At 43.7% G+C, this 12,395-nt stretch overlaps 1 protein-coding gene and 2 non-coding genes across 3 annotated transcripts; all 3 read right to left on the reverse strand.

The window, feature by feature from the left end:
- Window positions 1-1,451: 1,451 nt before the first annotated feature.
- Window positions 1,452-1,641, reverse strand: LOC120320878. Its single transcript, XR_005560444.1, has one exon. It is a non-coding gene; the product is annotated as a U2 spliceosomal RNA (small nuclear RNA).
- Window positions 1,642-9,294: 7,653 nt separating this feature from the next.
- On the reverse strand, window positions 9,295-9,490 carry LOC6527739. The gene has a single exon (XR_005560459.1). It is a non-coding gene; the product is annotated as a U2 spliceosomal RNA (small nuclear RNA).
- Window positions 9,491-10,157: 667 nt separating this feature from the next.
- Window positions 10,158-12,235, reverse strand: LOC6527738 (zinc finger protein 436). Its single transcript, XM_002088785.4, has 2 exons — window positions 11,959-12,235; window positions 10,158-11,900 (listed from the first exon to the last, which is right to left on the reverse strand). The coding sequence occupies exons 1-2, from the start codon at window positions 12,121-12,123 to the stop codon at window positions 10,389-10,391; spliced, it is 1,677 nt and encodes a 558-aa protein (XP_002088821.1). The 5' UTR covers window positions 12,124-12,235; the 3' UTR covers window positions 10,158-10,388.
- Between the last annotated feature and the right edge of the window lie 160 nt (window positions 12,236-12,395).

Consider the following 12,395-nt stretch of genomic DNA (forward strand, 5'->3'; position numbering starts at 1 on the left):
ATTCGATTGGAAATTTAATTACGAGCTCAACGAGGTATGACATTCCATATTTGGATCTAAATTTTGAATGTTCTGATCAAAATACTGATATTTATAATCGCAAAAACACAGAAAATCGATTTTCGGCAAAAATCGTCATCAAAAATTGCAAAAAATTTGAAAAAAATATAATTTTTTTTTGAAAACACAGTTTGATAGGAAATTTAATTACGAGCTCAACGAGGTATGACATTCCATATTTGGAGCTAAATTTTGAATGTTCTGATCAAAATACTGATATTTATAATCGCAAAAACACAGAAAATCGATTTTCGGCAAAAATCCAAAATCATCATCAAAAATTGCAAAAAATTTGAAAAAAAATATAATTTTTTTTTGAAAACACAGTTCGATAGGAAATTTAATTACGAGCTCAACGAGGTATGACATTCCATATTTGGAGCTAAATTTTGAATGTTCTGATTAAAATACTGATATTTATAATCGCAAAAACACAGAAAATCGATTTTCGGCAAAAATCCAAAATCATCATCAAAAATTGCAAAAAATTTGAAAAAAATTTAATTTTTTTTTTAAAACACAGTTCGATAGGAAATTTAATTACGAGCTCAACGAGGTATGACATTCCATATTTGGAGCTAAATTTTGAATGTTCTGATCAAAATACTGATATTTATAATCGCAAAAACACAGAAAATCGATTTTCGGCAAAAATCCAAAATCATCATCAAAAATTGCAAAAAATTTGAAAAAAAATATAATTTTTTTTTGAAAACACAGTTCGATAGTAAATTTAATTACGAGCTCAACGAGGTATGACATTCCATATTTGGAGCTAAATTTTGAATGTTCTGATCAAAATACTGATATTTATAATCGCAAAAACACAGAAAATCGATTTTCGGCAAAAATCCAAAATCATCATCAAAAATTGCAAAAAATTTGAAAAAAATATAATTTTTTTTTGAAAACACAGTTTGATAGGAAATTTAATTACGAGCTCAACGAGGTATGACATTCCATATTTGGAGCTAAATTTTGAATGTTCTGATCAAAATACTGATATTTATAATCGCAAAAACACAGAAAATCGATTTTCGGCAAAAATCCAAAATCATCATCAAAAATTGCAAAAAATTTGAAAAAAAATATAATTTTTTTTTGAAAACACAGTTCGATAGGAAATTTAATTACGAGCTCAACGAGGTATGACATTCCATATTTGGATCTAAATTTTGAATGTTCTGATCAAAATACTGATATTTATACTCGCGAAAACACAGAAAATCGATTTTCGGCAAAAATCCAAAATCATCATCAAAAATTGCAAAAAAAGTGAAAAAAATATATTTTTTTTTTGAAAACAGTTTGGCCTAATTCTAGTTTCTTTTAACCAACTGATTTTGGAACTGTATTTGTTTAATCTACTTAGATTTTTTTTAAATTTATTATTCAGTTGGGCCGAAATCCCGGCGGTACTGCAATACCGGGCCAACCCGCGACAGAGGTGGAGCAAGCTCCTAGCACTCCGTCTGATTCCAAAAATCAGTTTAACATTTGTTGTCCTCCAATGGAGGAACTATCAGATGTTAAGCTGATAAGAACAGATTAAAAAAATTAGCCATATGGCCAGTAAATGTTTACCTGCCTCTGGGGCAGGCCGGGTTTTCGTTTGGTTTTTATTATTATTATTATTTTTTTTTTGTTTCCAACATTTATTTTCGATTTAGATTTTAAGGTATATAATTTTTTCAGAATTTCTTATTTTTATTATTTTCTTTTTTAAATTTGTTATATTTATTTATTTTTAGTTTTTAGTTTTTTAGTTTGGGGGAGCTCCACTTGGCAGGGTGAACTGCCTGATCCCGGATACATGCTCCACATAAATGTCCCGGGACCACCTGATGGTGTCGGCCACCATCAGTCTGCGCATCAGGCCAGCATAAAACCTGGAGACACCCAAAGTCTTAAGGACCCTTTCGTTTTTAGGGTCCCACGAGCCCAAGGCTCCGACAATGAATGCCTCCAGTTTTACCTGGTATCCCATGGCGCGCAGGGCTTCAGCTAGGGGGCGGTATTTTTCTTCTTTCTCGCCCCTCGCGTTGTCAAACGCTTCAGCCCCGTTCTCGAACGGAACAGTCACGTCAACTATGACGATTTTTCTGCTCCGTTCGTCGCGCCATACCAGGTCCGGCCTGAGGGCCGCCATGTCCTCGGCGACCCCTTCCACGCGGCAGTTCACCCTGGGGGTCCCCAGCCGTGAGCCAGCCTTGGCGAGGCGATCCATCACCGCGTTGTGCCTCTGCTGCATTGCGTTTGAGTGGTGCATGCAGTGGCACAACACGTGTGGAACGCTCTCCAGCTGATATCCACAGACCCGGCAGCGCTTGTCGCCGCTGCCCCATCGGATCGCTCCGTTGACTGGGAGGACTCCCAGTCGGGCTCTGTGGATAAACCGCCAGTCAGCAAACCTGGTGAAGCTACCGTCGCGCATGAACGCGTTGCTGACTGGGGTTAGCGTGGAGAGCTTCGCCACCTTCCCCTGGTCGGGTTTATTTATGAGGATGGTCAGGAACTCATCCTGAGCTGCGCATCGGAGACGTTGGATGAGTTGCGACCTGGAGTTCGAGTCGGTGGCCACTGGTCGGTTTCTTTGTCCTCTACTCTCGACCAGTAGCTCACCTCCTCTCCAGGCCCAACGCACCCCCAGATGCACAGCTTGCGTTTTGGTGGCCATCCTCACCCTCGACCAGAATCCGGCGTCGCCAAAGCTGGCTGTCTCCCCGGATAGAGTGGAGCCTGAGAGAAAGTGGGCCATCTCGTCGCCGGATGGCTCCCGGTTTATTTTTCGCTTTACCGCTTCTCTCAGGCCCTCACTTGCAATCCGGGAGACGACCTCCCCAGGGCAGGACACCATGCGGTGAGCCTGGGCGATAGTTAGGACATCAGCCAATATAGATGAAGGTAGTATGCCCGCTCCACCTTTCTTCAGCGGGGTGTATACTACCTCCGCGCTCGCCCTCTGCGGCAGATACAGCCATTTTTTAATGTGTTTTTTAATGACTGTATCCAGATGACGCAGCGGGGCCCGCAAGGTGGCGCCACTTCGTAGCACGAAGTCAAGCTTCGGTGCCACGAAGGTGCGGGCCGCGTCGATCTTTTGCCACGGGGCGAGCAGCGAGTCATCTATCTTGGCGATGTCCCCAACTATCGCTTCCATCGCTGCCCTGGGTGTTTGGTCCACGTTTAGACCCACGGGGATGCCGAGATATTCGTAGGCATCCCCCTCCGTCATAGCCGGTATTGGCGTGCCACGGACGAGGAAGCCGGTCTGCACTGCCCTCCGCGAGGATTTCTTCCCCGTGAGGTGTAGGGTCGCGCACTTCTTGGGGTTGAAGTGCAGACCGGCTTCTATTGCGGCGTCGTCCGCAGCACGCAGCAAGGACCTCATCTCCTCTGGGGAGCTCGCAATTAGCACCAGATCATCGGCGTACGCCAGCGGGCTAATGCGGCTCCCATAGAGCAGGTACCCCGCGTTGACGGTTTTGATTTTGCGAAGTACCCGCTCTATTGCGATGTTGAAGAGGATTGGGCTGGCTGGGCAGCCCTGTCTGACCCCCGCTTCGATCGGGATCTCTTCCGACATGCCATCAATGGTTTTGGCGGTGGTCGCGGCGCCGGTGGCCAACTGGTTTATTATGGTCCGGATCCTCGAGGGGATCCCCATACCGGCGACCGCGTCCATGATGGTGGCATGCGGAATCGACCCGAACGCGTTGGACAGGTCCAGCCAGCCCATGACGAGGTCCTTGCCTTGGCGTCTGCTCTCCTCCAGCACTTGGCCTAGAACAAAATTGTGTTCATGGCAGCCTTCGTGCTGGAGGAAGCCCTTCTGCTCCTCGCTGAGCCTTCCTCCGTTAGTGAGGAACGCCGTCAGCCTGTCTGCCATGACGGCTGCGAACAATTTGGGGATGGTGTCACCCATGGAAAGAGGCCTCCAATTTGACAGGTCAGTTCTGTCCCCTTTCTTGTGGATTAAGACCGTTCTAGACTTTTTCCACAGATCGGGGACATGACCTGTCCTCAGGCAGGCGTTAAACACTGCCGTGAGCATGGAGGCCTTCGGGTCTGTTTTCTTCAAATTTCCATAGGTGACACCATCGGGACCCGGCGCAGAGCTGTGTGTCCTTCTCAGGCGTGCGAGCACCTCCTCCTGTGTGAGGGGACTCACGAGCGTGTCCACGCGGGCCTCTTCTCCTGGCACGCACCAGGCGGGCCAATTGAAGGGCCGCACACGCTCGTCGCCATTTCTGGCGAACATCTGCCTGAGATGGGCGTACACAGCTCTGCCTGGCAGATCGCAGGGGGGAGAGGACTGCCCCAGGACTTCTCGCATGGCGCGAGGTCGATTGGTCCTGTATATTTGCTGGATCCTCTTCGCTGCGTCTGCCAGTGCCTGCGGTCCGCGCCTACCCTGTGAGGTGGGCTCGCCACCTCCGGTGGGCGAGCGGGTAGGCAGGTTCGCGGCCGCCATTTCGGAAAGGCTGGTGGCGGCCCTCAGCAGGTCCTCCCTGGTGGCCGCGGCATTGGCCATCAGGCAGATTGCGGCCCTTCTGCTGGGGGCGGCTCTGGGTATGTCCGTGTGGGTTTGGGGGGGGTTTGTCGGGCTATTGTGTGTGGGTGGTAGGATGACTATTTCGGAGGGTGGTTGTACAGGACTATTGACGGGGGTTTGGGGGGGGTGTGTCGGGCTATTGTGTGTGGGTGAAGAGATGACTTTTTCGGGGGGGGGTTGTATTGGGCTATTGACTGGGGAAGTTTGGGTGGCTATTGAGCGACACGACAGTGGCCGTGGCGTTCCCGGCCTGCCCGCTGTGGCGGTGCTGGTGGGTCTTTCGGGGGTCCTTCTGCTTGGAGCAGAGGGGGCCGAGACTCCCAGACCGGTGCGGGAGGGGGTCGCCATCCTGATGGTGGTCGGCGAACGGGCCGGCGCGGCCGAGATCGGCGAACGGGCCGGCACGGACGAGGACGGCGAACGGGGCGGTATGGACGAGATCGGCGGCTGGTTGCCGCTTCTCAGGAGCCGTCTCGTCACACCCGTTATTTGACCCGAGGGGGCAGGGGGAACGTTGCGGGCAGGCGGCCGTTGCGGGGCTGGTGATGGTGTCCGCGCAGCGGTCGGTGCCCTCGGGGCCATCTGTCGTGTTGGTGGAATGGGGGCGACAGTCCTTCCAGTGCGTCCACTGGCACCTGTGACAACGGGGCTCAGCGCAGGATGGGGCCTGTTCCCGGGAAGCATGGCGCGGCTCGGCGTCGTGCAGAGTACGCGCCTGCTTGTGGGGACAGGCGTACCGCGTTCGCTGGCTCTCGTCGTCACAGGGCTCAGCGCTGACTGTCTCGGGGAGGAGGCGGGGAGTGGTAAGGCAGGGTTCGGGGCTGTGGCTGCTTCCACAAGCATCCCGTGGGCGTCTGTGGTGGTCTCGGGGTGGCTCGCGGCCACATGGGCTTTGAGCTGCTTCATACCCCGGGGCATATCAGCGCCACAGACCCGGCAACGGTATGTAATAACCACTTGTGGGTGGCGCCGGGTTATGTGTTGATATGCCGCAGCGTATGTGCCGTATTCGCCCAGCGACCTAGTGGGATGCATCCCGGACGCATCCATGCATATGGAGCACCGGAATGGTCCCACGAAGGGGTAGGCAAACACGTGCACTCGCTGAGACGCCATGATTAATTGATTGATTGAATTTCAGAGATATTTGATCGCTTCTTTAATTAATTTTCTTTTTAAATTTTAAAATTTTATTTAAAATTTAGACAATGAATTTCAAAGACCAGGACTTTTTCGTAAAAAACATAATAAAAAGAAACAGACTTCCCACTACACTAAAACAGAAAAGAACTACACTTTGATCTCAGCCATAGGGCCGAGAAGTCTAGATCGCTTCTCGTCCTTATGGCTAAGATCATAGCTTCTCGGCCTTATGGCTAAGATCAAGGTCTAGATCGCTTCTCGTCCTTATGGCTAAGATCATAGTTTCTCGGCCTTATGGCTAAGATCATCGCTTCTCGGCCTTATGGCTAAGATCATAGCTTCTCGGCCTTATGGCTAAGATCAAAGTCTAGATCGCTTCTCGTCCTTATGGCTAAGATCATAGCTTCTCGGCCTTATGGCTAAGATCATCGCTTCTCGGCTTTATGGCTAAGATCATAGCTTCTCGGCCTTATGGCTAAGATCAAAGTCTAGATCGCTTCTCGTCCTTATGGCTAAGATCATAGCTTCTCGGCCTTATGGCTAAGATCAAAGTCTAGATCGCTTCTCGTCCTTATGGCTAAGATCATAGCTTCTCGGCCTTATGGCTAAGATCAAAGTGTAGATCGCTTCTCGGCCCTATGGCTAAGATCAAAGTCTAGATCGCTTCTCGTCCTTATGGCTAAGATCATAGCTTCTCGGCCTTATGGCTAAGATCATAGCTTCTCGGCCGTATGGCTAAGATCATCGCTTCTCGGCCTTATGGCTAAGATCATAGCTTCTCGGCCTTATGGCTAAGATCAAAGTGTAGATCGCTTCTCGGCCTTATGGCTAAGATCATCGCTTCTGTCATTAATTGTTTAAATTTTAATTTGAAGAAATGGCTCGCTATCGGTCAGCTTGAACCTTTATCATTCCTTCGACCGGTAGCGAGAATTGAACTTGTGCTGTCCAACTAAGATTAAGTCATTAGTTGTTTAAGAATACACTGATATGCCGCGGGGGATGAAGCATCTCAAAGCCCATGTGGCCGCAAGCCACCCCGAGACCACCATAGACGCCCACGGGATGCTCGTGGTGGCCCCCGCCCCCTCCCCGGGCGTATTTATTTATTTATTGTATTTATCTCATCCAAAATCTTCATCAAAAATTGGAAAAAATGTGAAAAAAATAGAATTTTTTTTTGAAAACACAGTTTGATCGGAAATTTAATTACGAGCTCAACGAGGTATGACATTCCATACTTGGATCTAAATTTTGAATGTTCTGATCAAAATTCTGATATTTATAATCGCAAAATCACAGAAAATCCGAAATCATCATCAAAAATTGCAAAAAATTTTAAAAAAAATAGTTCGATAGGAAATTTAATTACGAGCTCAACGAGGTATGACATTCCATATTTGGAGCTACATTTTTAATCTTCTGATCAAAATACTGATATTTATAATCGCAAAAACACAGAAAATCGACTTTCGGCAAAAATCCAAAATCATCATCAAAAATTGCAAAAAATTTGAAAAAAATATATTTTTTTTTTGAAAACACAGTTTGATAGGAAATTTAATTACGAGCTCAACGAGGTATGACATTCCATATTTGGAGCTATATTTTGAATGTTCTGATCAAAATACCGAAATTTATTGTCGCAAAAACACAGAAAATCGATTTTCGGCAAAAATACAAACTCATCATCAAAAATTGGAAAAAATGTGAAAAAAATATAATTTTTTTTTGAAAACACAGTTCGATAGGAAATTTAATTACGAGCTCAACGAGGTATGACATTCCATATTTGGAGCTAAATTTTGAATTTTCTGATCAAAATACTGATATTTATAATCGCAAAAACACAGAAAATCGATTTTCGGCAACAATCCAAAATTGCAAAAAATTTGAAAAAAATATAATTTTTTTTTGAAAACACAGTTTGATAGGAAATTTAATTACGAGCTCAACGAGGTATGACATTCCATATTTGGAGCTATATTTTGAATGTTCTGATTAAAATACTGATATTTATAATCGCAAAAACACAGAAAATCGATTTTCGGCAAAAATCCAAAATCATCATCAAAAATTGCCAAAAATTTGAAAAAAATATATATTTTTTTTGAAAACACAGTTTGATAGGAAATTTAATTACGAGCTCAACGAGGTATGACATTCCATATTTGGAGCTAAATTTTGAATTTTCTGATCAAAATACTGATATTTATAATCGCAAAAACACAGAAAATCGATTTTCGGCAAAAATCCAAAATCATCATCAAAAATTGCCAAAAATTTGAAAAAAATATATATTTTTTTTGAAAACACAGTTTGATAGGAAATTTAATTACGAGCACAACGAGGTATGACATTCCATATTTGGAGATATATTTTAAATGTTCTGATCAAAATACTGATATTTATAATCGCAAAAACACAGAAAATCGATTTTCGGCAAAAATCCAAAATCATCATCAAAAATTGCAAAAAATTTGAAAAAAATATATTTTTTTTTTGAAAACACAGTTTGATAGGAAATTTAATTACGAGCTCAACGAGGTATGACATTCCATATTTGGAGCTATATTTTGAATGTTCTGATCAAAATACCGAAATTTATTGTCGCAAAAACACAGAAAATCGATTTTCGGCAAAAATACAAACTCATCATCAAAAATTGGAAAAAATGTGAAAAAAATATAATTTTTTTTTGAAAACACAGTTCGATAGGAAATTTAATTACGAGCTCAACGAGGTATGACATTCCATATTTGGAGCTAAATTTTGAATTTTCTGATCAAAATACTGATATTTATAATCGCAAAAACACAGAAAATCGATTTTCGGCAACAATCCAAAATTGCAAAAAATTTGAAAAAAATATAATTTTTTTTTGAAAACACAGTTTGATAGGAAATTTAATTACGAGCTCAACGAGGTATGACATTCCATATTTGGAGCTATATTTTGAATGTTCTGATTAAAATACTGATATTTATAATCGCAAAAACACAGAAAATCGATTTTCGGCAAAAATCCAAAATCATCATCAAAAATTGCCAAAAATTTGAAAAAAATATATATTTTTTTTGAAAACACAGTTTGATAGGAAATTTAATTACGAGCTCAACGAGGTATGACATTCCATATTTGGAGCTAAATTTTGAATTTTCTGATCAAAATACTGATATTTATAATCGCAAAAACACAGAAAATCGATTTTCGGCAAAAATCCAAAATCATCATCAAAAATTGCCAAAAATTTGAAAAAAATATATATTTTTTTTGAAAACACAGTTTGATAGGAAATTTAATTACGAGCTCAACGAGGTATGACATTCCATATTTGGAGCTAAATTTTAAATGTTCTGATCAAAATACTGATATTTATAATCGCAAAAACACAGAAAATCGATTTTCGGCAAAAATCCAAAATCAATATCAAAATCATTTGAAAACACAGTTTGACCTAATTCTAGTTTCTTTTAACGAACTGATTTTGGAACTGTATTAGTTTTATCTATTTAGATTTTTTTTTAAATTTATTATTCAGTTGGGCCGAAATCCCGGCGGTACTGCAATACCGGGCCAACCCGCGACAGAGGTGGAGCAAGCTCCTAGCACTCCGTCTGATTCCAAAAATCAGTTTAACATTTGTTGTCCTCCAATGGAGGAACTATCAGATGTTAAGCTGATAAGAACAGATACTACACTTTGATCTTAGCCATAAGGCCGAGAAGCGATAACTAAAAACGAAAACGAGCAGGGTCTCCATGAGCAAACGACCAGAAATAGTTGGGAATTATAAGTACGCGCACTCGAAAAATGACTCAACGCAGCAGTTGTTCAGTTTCATACTGACAGCCTGCTTTTAGGGGTAGTTTGCGTACCAAATAAAAGGAACTCTCTTCATTTTGTAACGGACAATTTGAAAGACGTTAAACATAAATACCTTTTTTTTTGGTTTTAAACTTACATAAAAACCGTAGTCATATGTATACATAACCATTTTAAAACGAAAAGACTTGTGCCTTTTATTGGGAAATATAAATAACGCACACGGCATTCAAAACCGGCATACAATATGGAAGCCGCAGGCCTTTTATTTAATCGTTGCACAGTAAAAATAGTTATTCAAAAGTGGAATGTCATATCGCGTTGAATTCGTAACAAAATTTTCTATCCACCTGTGCTCAAAAAAGGAAAATGTAATTTTTTACCATTTTTCCCAAGTTTTGATGATAAGGGATCCCTTATCGAAATAACAAAAATTTTTCACAAAACAGTCTTTGTTTGGCGAGAAAGCCCCCAACCCCCGCACCCTACACCACATAATATAATGTTAAAAATTATTTTATTTTTATTATTTTTAAATCCTGTTAGTTTTAATAATAATATACATATATGAGGAAAATTAATATCTTTACAAAATCAGTCGATCTCAAAGATAACTTTTTCAGGTTTGGCCTTTTATTAAAGACCACTAAGCTAAATTTTGGCAGACATTAGTCAGATGACTTATACTATACAGATCCATTTTTATCAATGGAATTTAAGTTGACCTGAACGACTAAAACAGCCTTTACCTACAAAACTTTTTCAACCTATCAACTAAGTGTGTTAAATATGCAAATATGTAATTCTACTCCTCGGGACGAGTCTCGCTGTAGAAGCCCAGATTCATTGTGGGAATCATGTTGCTGTAGAACGACAGTTCCGCTGCCGAAGGACGCATTGGCTGGGGTTCCTTAGCTATCGGAGCCGTCATAGCCACTGGAGCCTGTTCGGCCATTTTTAGGGGCAAAATAGAAGCCTCTTGAGCCCGCTGGGCCATCTTGTGCTGCAACTGATGAACCTTAAGGTGATTCTCCAGCTCAATTTGATGCAGGAAGCTAATGCAGCAGATTCCGCACGTAAAGCTGGGCCCATGGGCCTCCAGTTCATGGCGCTGCAGTTGCTCGCGTCTGTTGAAACCTTGATTGCATGTCTTGCAGGCGAACAAAGAGTCCATGTGAAGAGCTCGATGGCGTTGCAAGTCCCTCTCCCGTTGAAAAGTTCGATCGCAGACATCGCATCGGTAATTGCGCGAGTTTTTGGTTTGTACAGGAGCCTTTTGTTTTGCCTGAAACGCCTGCTGCTGCAGGTCACCCTCCATCGGGGGAATTAGACCCATATGCTGCTGCTGCTCTACATCCCGCCTAGTGTGTACTTGCTGGTGTGCTAGTAGCTTATCCTTGCGCGAAAACGAGTAAGGGCAGCGGCCACATTGGAAAGCCTTTACCTCTCCATGAGATCGTGTATGGCGCATCATTTCCACAGCCGTCTGGAAGGAACGCGGACACTGCTGACAAACAAACGGCTTGACACCGCTGTGAATGCGCATGTGCTTGGTCAAATTGGTGTTCCGCGAGAAACTCTTGGAGCAAACGTTGCATGTGTAGGGCCTCACGCCAGTATGCACGATTGTGTGCTTTTTAAGATCGGAGCGGCGAACAAATCCCTTCCTACAGTGAGCACATACATACGGCCGCTCCGGATCATGCAGCGTCTTTATGTGCGAAATCAAAGCGGGCCGGGTAACCAGCTTGAGATTGCAGTAGGTGCAGCAGTACGGCGCGTTAGGATCATGTGCAGTCCGCTCGTGCTCTTGACAGTCGGCGGGCAGGGTGAAGCCCAGATCACAGTATTGACAGAGGAACGCCCTTTTGGGCCGTGCCTCCGTTGTGTTGGCGTTGGTGGCAACGGTCTTTTGAGCCGCCATCTGGGCCGCATCCATGCCCAGTGGCATGTCGACGTCGTCGCCGTTCTGGCCATCTTCTTCATCCTCCTCATCATAGTCTTCCTCCTCCTCGTCATCATCGTCGTCAAAGTTTTCGAACTCCCCGTCGGAGCCGAGTGCGAACTCGTCTTCACTGCTCTCGGCCAGCTTCTCTGGATCGACGTCCACAATAATGCAGCCCTCTTCGGGTACAAATTCGCCGGGATTGCCATTTAAGCCTGGACGGTACCTGGGATCATCTTTAATCAACTCCCTTAGCTGCTCCTGCAGGGACTGTTCCCGCTCCTGCATCCGCCTTCGCAGTTCAAGGGCATCTTTCAGGATCTCCAGACACCTTGAGCAAATAAGCTCAGACAAACATTCGTGGCGATCGTACTGCAAGTGGAGAAGTCATTTGTGCACTTGTCCCAAGGATTATCAAAAGCCCACTCACCTGAACGCTCCAGAGACCCAAAGAAACATCTGCAATGGACACATCCTTGCAAAACTCTGCGGTGCCCTCAAAAATGTTTAGCGAGTTGGGATCCGTTTCACGGTGGCACAGGCGGCAAGTGCTCACATCCTGATCCTGGATCATGTTGGTCTCCGATGAATGCATTCTTCGATTATGTGCATTTAAACAGGAATTGCATTAAATTATCCAATTGTTTTAGCAAACAAAAGCCGCACCGGTAGAAAATAAAACGCGGTGGTTAATCCACCACAATATTATCGATATATCGCGAAATTTAACAACATGGTCCAATCGATTGTCAGAAGAAATCGATATGCCGCTGCACAGTGGTTTACTTAAGTGTATTATAGGAATGTTTAGTTATACCACAACCAATTCGAATAAAATTGTTTTTGCTTTTTAATATTTTTCAGATT

The sequence above is a fragment of the Drosophila yakuba genome, chromosome 2L (assembly GCF_016746365.2).
Source record: "Drosophila yakuba strain Tai18E2 chromosome 2L, Prin_Dyak_Tai18E2_2.1, whole genome shotgun sequence".
NCBI classification, from domain to species: domain Eukaryota; kingdom Metazoa; phylum Arthropoda; class Insecta; order Diptera; family Drosophilidae; genus Drosophila; species Drosophila yakuba.